Source organism: Zerene cesonia, chromosome 27 (genome assembly GCF_012273895.1).
Source record: "Zerene cesonia ecotype Mississippi chromosome 27, Zerene_cesonia_1.1, whole genome shotgun sequence".
Taxonomy (NCBI): Eukaryota; Metazoa; Arthropoda; class Insecta; order Lepidoptera; family Pieridae; genus Zerene; species Zerene cesonia.
Genome location: NC_052128.1, coordinates 4,279,108 through 4,291,110, shown reverse-complemented (window position 1 = coordinate 4,291,110; position 12,003 = coordinate 4,279,108). Strand labels below are relative to the sequence as shown.

Sequence of the window (12,003 nt, the reverse complement as noted above, 5' to 3'; positions counted from 1 at the left end):
ATCAGTATTTGTGTTTGTGATTTGAATATAATATTCTCTGTTTAATTTGTGAGTATCGATCTGAATGGTACATTTATTTGTAGAAATTGGAGTAGTGAAAACGCGTATAGCATGAGCAAAATTAAGAATTTTTATCCGGATATATCTTTACGGTAAGTTAAATACGTTTTGGTTTAAAAAAAACATATTTTCTGTATTTATCCAACTTTTGAGTGGATTTAATGTTTTGATCGATTTAAAAATGTGTTTTGATTTATACAATTTTGCTTATAAGTAAATAGGGACCTTGATTCTTATCCGACGTTCTCAAAACCTACGGAAAGTTTTCATTACGTACCATATTTCTTTGATAGAATGTTTTATAAGCCGAGATTAGAACGTTAAAATAATTCAGTAAGGAATAAATCCTACTATATAATATTATAAATGCGAAAGTTTGTAAGGATGTGTGTGTGTTTGTTGCTCTTTCACGCAAAAACTAATGAACCGATTGCAATGAAATGGTAATAGTAATGGTACGTAGACAGCTGGACAACTGGAATAACATAGAGGTAACTGTTTATCCCGATATTCCTACGGGATACGGCCTAACGCGGGTGAAACTGCGAGGCGCTGCTAGTAATTTAATAAATGCGAAAGTTTGTGAGGATGTGTGTGTATTTGTTGCTCTTTCAAGCAAAAACTACTGAACCAATTGCAATGAAATTTGGTACGTAGACAGCTGGACAACTGGAATAACATATAGGCAACTTTTTATCCCGATATTCCTACGGGATACGGACTTAAGTGGGTGAAACCGCGGGGCGCAGCTAGTCGATTATATAAAAAGTACATTTTAAACTCACTTCATACTAAATATCTTGGTTTGTAGGCCTATTTTACGGTACTGAATTAATTTACTGTAATTTTCCATGTTCCCTTATTTAATTAACATCTTTAATGAAAATGTTAAGCCAACTAAAGTTTTAATTATTTTAGATACTCAATAATAACCAAAAAAATTCAAACTTAAATAAGCAAAATCATCATTAACGTTATAAATTTACTGAAACCTAACATGGATTTAGAGTTGCTATCAATTGACATTTATTCATAAACTTGCTTTTGCCCGCGGCTTCGCTGATGTACAAGTTTAATAGATGTGTTAGTTAATACAGAACTTTCCTCTTAAATCACTTTATTAAAAATCATCACCATCAAATTCGTTCTGGTTTTAAAGATCTAAGCATAATGTATACACATACATACATAGGGACATCAAACGCAGGAAGCAACTTTGCTTTATACTATTTATTTATTTATTTAACTCTTCAACAAAATTGTACTTGAAAGGTAACTTAAAAATAATAATAATAATGATTATTATAATAAAGTAAGTGTGTTAAAGAAGTTATCTCTTCCAGGCAACCACGGTAAAAGATAACGAGCATACTTTTAAACTACTATTACGTTACTACTAGCTGCACCCGGCAAACGCTGTTCTACCTTACTCTTATCATTTAGGGGTATGAAAAATAGATGTTGGCCGATTCTCAAAGATACCAGATAAGCACAAAAAATTTCATCAAAATCGGTCAAGGCGTTTCGGAGGAGTATGGCAACGAAAACTGTGACACGAGAATATTATATATTAGATGTAATGATTAAAAATTTAGAAACTTAAATGTTTCAACTAAAGCTAGTCAAACTATTATAAGTCTCCCATCATTTCTTTACGTACCATCATTATTTTAACTAAAGATAAATTCAAGGTCTAAGTCTGTTGGTAATTATGAAACGCTATCATTAAAACACTCAAAGATAAGTGGATCCCAGGAAAACCGTGACTCAACTACGTCTCTTTCGTCTAAGTCCTAAATCCTTGTAGTAAATAAGAACTACAATTAAGGTAAGCCTTTAGCCTTGCCAGCTAAGTCATGCCTCACGCGCTAGAGCCTAGTGCATTTGCGTTCCATTAAGGTACTTGATATACTTAAGAAGAATATTTGCAGTGGCGTAGCTAGAGGGACAAGGGCCCTGGTGCATAGGGAAAGAATCGGGCCCTCCTCCCCTCTTTCTGCCCGCCTCCCCTCTTTCAAAGCTGAGGTTAGAGGGCCCCCTGAGCTCCGGGGCCCTGGTGCACTGCACCACCTGGCAATATGATAGCTACACTACTGACTATTTGAGCTAAAATCACAAAAGCTGTTTGAATCTGTAGAATATATCATGACATTCTTTATTAATAAGGAAAAGAAAAAATAACAAACAGTACATTACATTAAAAGTAAGCAATAGGCGGCCTTATCGCTAGGTAGCGATCTCTATCAGGCAACTCTTTAAATAGCAGGAAATAAAAAAGCGTGGCTGAGCAAAAATAAGGCAATTAAGAACAATGAGGATAACAATATTACGCTTATTTAAGTGTGTGTTGAAAACAACGCCAAATGAAAAAGGTACGATAAATAATATATTTAAAAAAAAAAAAACGAAACCGCCATCAAAATGTCAGAACTGGACTAAATTTAAATGAGACTACTCAGAAGCCACCAAGTTAAAAGAAAAAAAAGGTAATACACAAAATAATACAGTAGAATTAATACCTTATATAATACCATAACATTTTTTAAGTTGGTTGAAAAAATCACAAAGATACCTCTAAACGTTTCTTTGAATGATTAAAAAACATGCACACATCATGAATAATGATTCTTATTTTTTGTCAAACAATTCAAGCAACATAGTAATTTAAAAGTGATTAATTTTTAGTACGATCATCAATAATTTTTATTAAATCACGCATGCTTATTTGGGAGCGATGATACGTACGCATGTGTGCGTGCGGCCCCTGCGTACCGATAGAGCTGATAGAAACCGCTGATTCGTTGATTTCATAAACGTGTGCGTGCTACACACTAGCTCTTACCACAGATAACATAATATTATACTGGTACTCTTTCATTCCCTATAAATTAACTTCAAAACACAGCTACTGTCACTATTGCGTTCATTGTAAATAGATGAGCTTTGTGTCAAACATTGATATATTGTGTATATCAATTTATCAGAATCGGATCAGTGGTTTTGGCGTGAACAAGATAGACAGACAGAATTAATTCCGCTTTTATAATAGAACTAATTATAACAAAGGCATTTTTTTACAACTAGTTCTAACTAGAGAAACAATTCTTTTTCTGGTTGCATCTACACTAATATTATAAAGAGGAAGAACTTGTATTTTTGTTTGTTTGTTTGTATGTATGTAAACTCAAAAAAAAAAACTACTGGACCGATTTTAAAAATTCTTTCACCATTAGAAAGCTGCAACTTCACTAAATGACATAGGCTATATATGTATCACGGGCGAAGCCGGGGCGAACAGCTAGTATGTTTTAATGGTGATTAATAGGGCAACATCAAAAATATTTGCGTCATTGAATACATAAAATAATAAAAAAGTGGAAGCGATATAAAATACCAATGGTTTTAATACTCTATACTCTTATCTAATCAGATTCTTGTGATAATGTGATAACACTTTAACACGATTGTTATAAAACTCTCTATGAACTACAAATATTAAATACAATTTATAACTTGAAATAAATTGAACATTATATATCTTATATTGCATTTTTAATAAAAAATAATGTTAACTTCATAATTCATACATACTGTATCAGTCATCAGAATTATTAAATCAAATTGGGGATACCATCTGCCATCAAATTGTATTTATAATACAAACTGACATGAATCCGGGAGATACACACGCCTTGTATATTTATCTCCATAGATTATAATATATGGAGATAATATTGTAAAAACCGTGAGATTGTAATAAAAATCGCGAGGTTGCACACTTGAAAAATTGTGGATCAATTCATTAATTTATTGCTATAATTATTAAATAATGTAACGGAATGCCATCATTTTATCTGTCTATAACTGAATCTATTCTGTGAGATGGTTATCTATTCTATATCTATTTTTTTCATATCTTAGCGGGCAACTGAGATAGAAGTTTGCCTGGTGGTAAGAGTCGACCACCGCTCATAAACATTCGCAGAAGTCATGCCTATGCGAATGAGTGGCCCGGTTTTAAGGGGTAAGGAATGAGGAAAGGATTGACTACTGGAAAGGAGTGGACTGGAAAAGATGAGGAAAAAGCGGTTTCCGTCTCCTGTTATCAAATTATTTTCACGCGTTAAGAATGTCAACTGATACATTTGTAAGAACCACCATATACTGAATGGTATTTTTCTATAAATCCGGTCACGTTTATTAGTTACTGGTGCAAATGTAAATACACGTATTTATACGCAAATGATTTTAAACAATATTATCTCATAAACGGTATCGGAGTCAGCTTACATCTTTTTACATGTTAATTACATTTTAGGTCCATGTACAGCTAAAATGTTTTCTATCTATCAACAAATGCTACATGTGGGCCGATTACTCAACCAGTTACACTCGGTTTGCCGCCAAGTATAGTGTTGTTTAATTTTTACTTGTGTAATCTGTACGTAATTCCCGCTAATTTGTTTTTTTTTTTAAGTGTAAAGATAATGAAAATTTCGTTTTTTCCAGTGTGGTACGAAAATTATATGAATTTAATTTAATTATTTAACCAAATAATTAATAGTATTAACAAACAACGTAATTCTGTAAGTAGCCCTTTATTTATTTGTTTCCCTGGTGAAATCTTGCATAAGACACCCACTGCTTCCGGGGCACATAGTCGTGGGTTATTGATATGTGAGTACTTTTTTGTTATAAAATTTGGATGTCTGATTTTTATTTTAATATTAATATAACTGATCACACAAAATTTTGTTATAAATATACTGTTATAATTATGTAACTTGGACCATACATATTAATTATCACAATTTAGATTAAATTAGTTACAATTAAATAACATAAATGTTCATTACTTTAGATGAAATCATTTTGTTTAATTTAATATCCTAGACGATGCATTGGCATTTATTTATTTTGGAATTTTATTTATAGACATAGCCTCTGACTATTGAAAATTGATAGAAAAAAATAGAATTTATGACTGAGTTACCTAACCTTTTTTTTAAACGTAAGTTTTTGTCGTAATGTAAGCGGAGTCAAATCCAAAACACTTAAATCATTAAAATTTGTTCACCTGTTCTTGAGTTAAAGTGGTGTTACTGATATTTATGTTACTACTTTGATTTAGTTATAGTACAGATAACATAATACTATATTAGTAAAGAATATCGGGATAAAAAGTTGCCTATACGTTATTCCAGTTGTCCAGCTATCTACGTACCAAATTTCATTGCAACCGGTTCAGTAGTTTTTGCCTGAAAGAGAAACAAACACACACACAAATCCTTACAAACTTTCGCATTGATAAAATTAGTAGGAATTAGGATTATTCATGTCAAAGATATACCTAATATGTAGCTACTTATAGCTTAAATAGCTTTTTGTTTTACGTTTATTATACGTTCCTTTACTTTTATAAATAAACTTTTTTTTTGTTCTAAGCAGACGACCTTGTATTAAGTTATAATAACATTACATAATTAAAATTATTAATCAACTAAAAGCAACAAACGACTTTACACCATGCATATTTCCAAAAATCTCCCGCTCATCAGCTGTTGTAAAAATATGAAATTACTGAGTCACCCCAGAAATCCAATGTTTAAAACCAGTGACCTTGATAGCGCAGTCGCGAAAGGCACGCGCTGACGGTCTGTCTGATTTTTCTCGTGCCAATAAACAAACATCGATTATTCAATAAATAAAATGAACATACAATAAATAACACAAACACTGTTTAAACTCAAACATCTACACCATTTAACTCAAATGTATTTTAAAATAAAACGTGTAATATGTGATTTATAACACTTCTTGTTCATTCAAGTGACGTTTTGACTTTGCGCTCATGGCGCATGCGTGGTATAACCCTGTGAAATTGGAGAGCTATGCGGTATGTAGTATAATTTGTGTTTGTATCACGAGATTTGATTTAGGTGCGTTATAAGAAAACATAGATTATGAAACGTGTGTACTATAACCGTTGAAATAAAAGTCGTTATTGCTCGACACAGTATCTTATTAAACAGTGAGTCGTTTTGTTTATATTTTGTTTTTGTTAGTCTAAGTGATTAATTATAATTAACATTTGGAGAAAAAGGTAAACCCCAAATTAATTAAGTAGAGTTGAATCAAATTTTTTGAATTAATTCAATAATATAGCTTTTTATTATATCATCGACTCAAACACTCAACATTAACCAATAATGAAATAAATGAATATCTTAGCAGTTTTAAATCACCAATGATGTCAAACGGCTTAAACATAAAAATTTTATCTAGGTGAAAGGAACAACTGAAATAATTTTGTAAGAGTTTGTTAATAGAAGGAAGAATCAAGACAAAAACAAAACCGGTTTGTCATATGTACTTACAGTTCGTACATCATATCAAATTTCTGTTCCTTATAAAGTCCAGTAAGCAATAGTCATCGTAATCCGTGTACTTTAGTGCATTAACAGCGAAGGGGGTACATGAAATGACGGGGTTAGCGCATGGCGCACGGCGCATGCGCAAATCTGTGAAGAATGTGCGTGTTTAGAACCAAAAAGAATTTAGTACACTGACCTTAACGACGCTATTTAAGCATAATATGGAAGAATATAGAACTGACCTAGAATAGTAATACTCGTATTATGAAAGCAATAGAATTCACTTTGTTATTGTAAAATTATATACCCACCTAGTTAATAGTAAACAACCACGTTTTGGGGTTTCTTTTTAAAATAATTAATAAAGGGTACATTTATTTATATAAGAATTGCCTATCAAGTTCTATGATATGTCATAAATAAAAATAAAATTTGGTAAATGAAATTTGGTACAATTGTTTGCAACGCTAATTTATGTTTTCAATTTCAGATTTCAACGAAGATCGACCATAATAACCTCAAATGTCGTATGAAAAAGTGAGACGTTGGAAAAATGTGACCATGTGGCAATTAAAATGCGTATGTTTATTTCTCTGCGTTATCGCGTTATTGCAAATGTAAGGCAAATGCTGTCAGCGCGTTCATTTTTTATCTTAACCTGCATAAGTTTTGCTATATCTGTCTGTTGGATTCAATTCGTAGACAAGCGATATTTCCCCCCCCTCAACGAAAGCTTAATACGAGAAGCGCTTGAAAATGTCGCTCGCGATTACAGATACGCAGAAGTGTACCGGAAGACTGAGAGACTGTCGGACGAAACGAAATTCATCCTTCTATGGACCCCGGAGGAAATCGCTCCACTCTCTTTCTTCGGCCACGGGCAGAGAGCCTTCATAACGAAGAACTGTTCTATGATCAACTGCTACGTCACCACAGACAGAAGTCTGTTCAGTGGAGACTTGACAAAATTTCACGCGATAGCATTCAACGGACGAAATATTTTAAATATGCGCAGTTCCCAACTCCCGAATCAGAGGACGCCTCAACAAAAATACATATTTTTCAACATGGAATCGTCAGAAAACTATCCGATCTGTGCGCAGCACTTTGATGATTTCTTTAATTGGACATCAACTTACAGATTGGATTCAGATCTTCCGTATCCCTATATTCAGATAAAAAAATTAGACGGCCAAATAGTTGGCCCCAAGAGGAATATGACATGGGAAGAAACTCCTAGCTGCATAAATGATGACTTGTACTACCGAATACGGAATAAAACTAAGGCGGTGGCGTGGTTCGTGTCAAATTGTAAGAGCAAAAACAACAGGCTGGAGGTAGCAAAGGAGTTGCAAAAGGCTTTATTGGTTTATGGACATACGGTAGACATTTACGGGGGATGTGGTACTTTAAAATGTCCCAGGTCTACAGAGCATGATTGCAATTCGTTTCTGGAGAGAGATTATTTCTTTTATCTGTCGTTCGAGAACTCGTTTGCTGAAGATTATGTAACTGAAAAGGTGTTGACGGCGTTATTGCATGATGTCGTGCCTATCGTGTATGGGGGTGCTGACTATTCAAGGTAAACTTTATTTAGACAGATACTGTTAATTTTATATTATTACTAATTCAGATGAAATAATTATTAAATATAGCTGTATGGAATTTACCTTAAATAGTTTTCCGGTTTATCGATTCTAATGTAGAACTTTCTAGAAATGTAATACGTTTAGATAACTAGCTGCGCCCCGCGTTTTCACTCGCGTAAGTCCGTATCCCGTAGGAATATCGGGATAAAAAGTTGCCTATATGTTGTTCCAGTTGTCCAGCCATCTATCTATGTACAAATTTCATTGCAATTGTTTCAGTAGTTTTTGCGTGAAAGAGTTACAAACATACACACATCCGTACAAGCTTTCGCATTTATAATATTAGTAGGATATACACCATACTGTTAAGCTTCAAAACTTGGAGAGAGACGAGTTTTAAAAAATTATAAGATAGCTTGTTAAAAAACTTATTAAAAATTTAATGTGGGCTTTCGAATGCGCATTAAAATATATAATATTTTATTGTAAATCAGTTGCCCTGAAAGTTTGTTCAGATAGCGGCAGCGGAAGCAGCAAACTATTTGAAATAATATTTTTAACTAGCTGTTTTTCTTATCATATACATAGTTCCACCATACACCATTAAAATGAACACGTAAAGTTGTATTGGTTTTTTTTTACGACTAATTAGTAAACAGACTTATTTCAGTTAATGAGTCAATACCCATTTCCCAATTAATAATTTAACAAAAATACATTTGTTTGTTCTATTTATAACAAAAAGAAAATCTAAAATATTGAGCAACTAGCCGTGCCCCGCGGTTTCACCCGCAAAAGTCCGTATTCCCGTAGGAATAACGGGATAAAAAGTTGCCTATATGTTATTAGAGTTGTCCAGCTGTTTATGTACCAAATTTCATTGCAATCGGTTCAGTAGTTTTTGCGTAAAAGAGCTACAAACGCATACACATCCTTACAAACTTTCGCATTTATAATATTAGTAGGATAGTAGGATATAAGAGCAATCAATGAAATATCTAAATCACCTAGTATATTTCAAAGATTTCCCAGAGGCCCGTTTCCTTTTCCTCACCCTTCAGTATCCATTTCTTTTATTTTTTACAATATTCATGTAGCTTTTAGATCAGACATTTACGTTTAATACGGGTTAGATTCAAGTGTAGATATATAATAGTTTCGTAGCTAGTTTCATGGCAATATCTTGCGTATTTATTGTAATTATAGATGTGGATTATACTTTCTCTTCCACAGATTTCTTCCCCCCGGATCGTATCTAGACGCTCGCAACTCGACCCCGCAAGATCTGGCAACAACCATAGCCACTCTTATAAAAGATCCTAAAACTTACAGCCATTACTTTAGATGGAGGAATAGTTACACATACAGAGATCCAGCTGTCACTGATAATGTGTGTGCGTTCTGTGAAGCCATGAATAACGAAGACATGATGACATCGTATTCAACATATAAGAATTTTAGACGTTGGTGGAACCCTCACTATGAAGATAGGTGCAGATAATGACGTGTAATATAGACTGATTGTTGATATAATATGATTGCTTGTACAATAAAGTGATTTCATAATACGCTTGCAGTGTTTTAAAACCAGAATAGGTTAGGTAGGTTATCTTAGTTAAGATAATTAAATACCAATTTAATCTCAGATTACCTAGAAACAAATATACATAGCTTGACAATTGGTGATAACGGGAATACGATTCTTCATCCAAATGTATGATCCAACTTAAAAGATAGGATGGTTTTTATATTTCAAACAAGGCAAATAACTACCCCGGCGGAGTCAGGGCGTGCAGCTAGTGCAGCTGGTGTATGCGCGATGTTCAGTTTCACAATTTAGATATCAATTATGTAATTCAATACAATAGCTTCAATCATCGACAAATGATCGTTACGGAATATTGTTACTCTAAATATTTATCAGTAAACAATTTATGTGAGTAATGTGTATGATAAGTTTTATCTTTAGTCGATTTCGATTAATATCCTGTCGGCCATAAATTATACGTGTATTAACAGACACTTCTAACTGCCATAATATACACATACGTACATATATAAACGCCGCTAATATTTTTCAATTAAACGACAGTTATTGTTTTAAAACGATGTATGTATTAGATAGCAAATGTTGATTAATATATAAAATCGGGTTTTAACCATTAAATAGGTACGTTCTATGTTTAGTGGATAATTTTGATTACCCCATTCTATTTTCTTAGTTTTCACTTTGATATTGATTAACAAAAAATACTTAAAAACTGTTCGATGTACCTTACATCGAACAGTTTTTAAGTATTTTTTGTTTTTGTGGTATTTAGCAATTTCGATTTTTTATCATGCAACAAATGACTTGAATTTAACAACTATAGTGTCTTAAATTTGGTAAAATTTTTTCAATACAGCGATGAAATATCTAGGGATTTTGGAAAATTCAGGTGCATAATAATGAATGCGATATCTGAACTTATGAATTTGTCTGTTTCTTCTATAACACCTAAGAGCTGAACTAATTTATACGAAAGTTGGTACAAGCGTGCAAAAATTCATACATACTTTAGTTCTCTAATAAACAGATAACCGAACATGTGCTATTAAGTTTTATCTACTTGCGTCATAGTTTGCTTTTTTGGATTTGATATTGTTTTTGTGGGAAATGCTTCTATAGTTGTGTCATCAACTGACGATTCCAAATAAATAATAAAATAACAAAGGAGGATTCAATTCAACTGCTTTTCTTTTACTGTTGTTATACGATAAATTCATGACGTGATTCTCTTATCGTGATATTTGTTCTTATTTTAGGGTTTGTAGTGATACCCCCAGGAAGCCGATGACCTGATCAGGTCTCAAACTATATGGGTACCAAATTTTATCCAAAGATGTTCATTAGTTTATGTGCGAAGAAGAGACAGGCAGATAGACTAAGTTACTTTCGCATTTTTTGTATTAGTGGGGATTTGATAACATTTTAATTATGATATAGGTACCGGGAAATAAGCGGAAAAATCCGTCAATCAACATAATCTTATCGCTTGTAACACAGTTTGATTAAATCGAATGTTTGTGTCATTTAAAATTAAAGAACAGTGTTTCACACCAATGAATGATACGATATTTAATAAATAGGCATCTACTCTGTATGTAATATGCATTTTTCATATTTTAAAAAGATTTATTATTGCAATGCTAAATGGTTTACAGGATTATGAAGATTTGAACACATAAATAAAAATTTTAAGCGAATTATTCCATAATATTTGTAACCACGTTCTTAAAGGAGATACATATCGCTGGTATTTAAATAAAATCATTCTGATATGTTTAGTTTTCGCAGTTCGTTCCGAATTAGGATACCTCAGCTGTTATATGAAATTCAATTTTTTCCTCGACTTTAAAACACTAGTTGGTATATACGTATTAATTAATCGGCACAATATATTGATGTATTTTGTACTTAAATAATAACTGCTGTTTTACATATTAATATCACGTTATAACTAAAGTAATTAAATATCCAATTGACCAGTACCAACTTAACTCTAAAATTATAATTAAAAAGAACTTTAATTTAATTACGAACAATAAACTGTAACAGGCCACAATATAAATTGTTTATAAAAACACGTGTGCGCAATGTTGTGTTTACAGTTTTTCAATTGATAAATATTATGAGTAATGTGATAGAATGTTATAAAGTGTAAATAGTATATTTAAAATTACTTATATGAATTAATACAGGAGGAAATACACATTGGCATACGTGTAATGAATTAACTTCATAAACGCACACGAAACATATCTATGGATATGGTACTTACACATTTGTCCATGCGAGGTGTATAGCGAAGCGAATAGCGTGGCGAATAGCGAAGCGAATAACGAACACGCATGTGTAATGCACTCGCTATTCGCATTGAGATTCGCGTATTAGAGATATCTCTTAATTTACATATAAGTTTTATTTCTTTTTTACGAAC

At 32.5% G+C, this 12,003-nt stretch overlaps 1 protein-coding gene across 6 annotated transcripts; it reads left to right on the top strand.

Annotated features, from left to right (window-relative positions):
• On the top strand, positions 1-9,593 carry LOC119837442 (alpha-(1,3)-fucosyltransferase C-like). Of its 6 annotated transcripts, none has more exons than XM_038363024.1 (5): positions 4,421-4,501; positions 4,570-4,737; positions 6,925-7,051; positions 7,210-8,016; positions 9,257-9,593. In XM_038363024.1, exons 3-5 carry the CDS (start codon positions 6,957-6,959, stop codon positions 9,522-9,524), a joined length of 1,170 nt encoding a protein of 389 aa, XP_038218952.1. In that variant the 5' UTR covers positions 4,421-4,501; positions 4,570-4,737; positions 6,925-6,956; the 3' UTR covers positions 9,525-9,593. The 6 variants fall into 6 exon arrangements, with proteins under 6 accessions (XP_038218954.1, XP_038218952.1, XP_038218950.1 ...); XM_038363022.1 differs by having other exon boundaries at positions 4,423-4,501; positions 4,570-4,573; XM_038363027.1 differs by having other exon boundaries at positions 4,466-4,501; positions 4,570-4,573; positions 6,925-7,013.
• The last annotated feature ends 2,410 nt before the right edge of the window (positions 9,594-12,003 follow it).

Coding starts and splice junctions, on each gene's coding strand:
- LOC119837442 (XM_038363021.1), top strand. CDS start 7,010: ATGCGTATGTTTATTTCTCTGCGTTATCGCGTTATTGCAAATGTAAGG. Junction 8,017..9,256: donor GGGGGTGCTGACTATTCAAG/GTAAACTTTATT, acceptor TCTCTTCCACAG/ATTTCTTCCCCCCGGATCGT.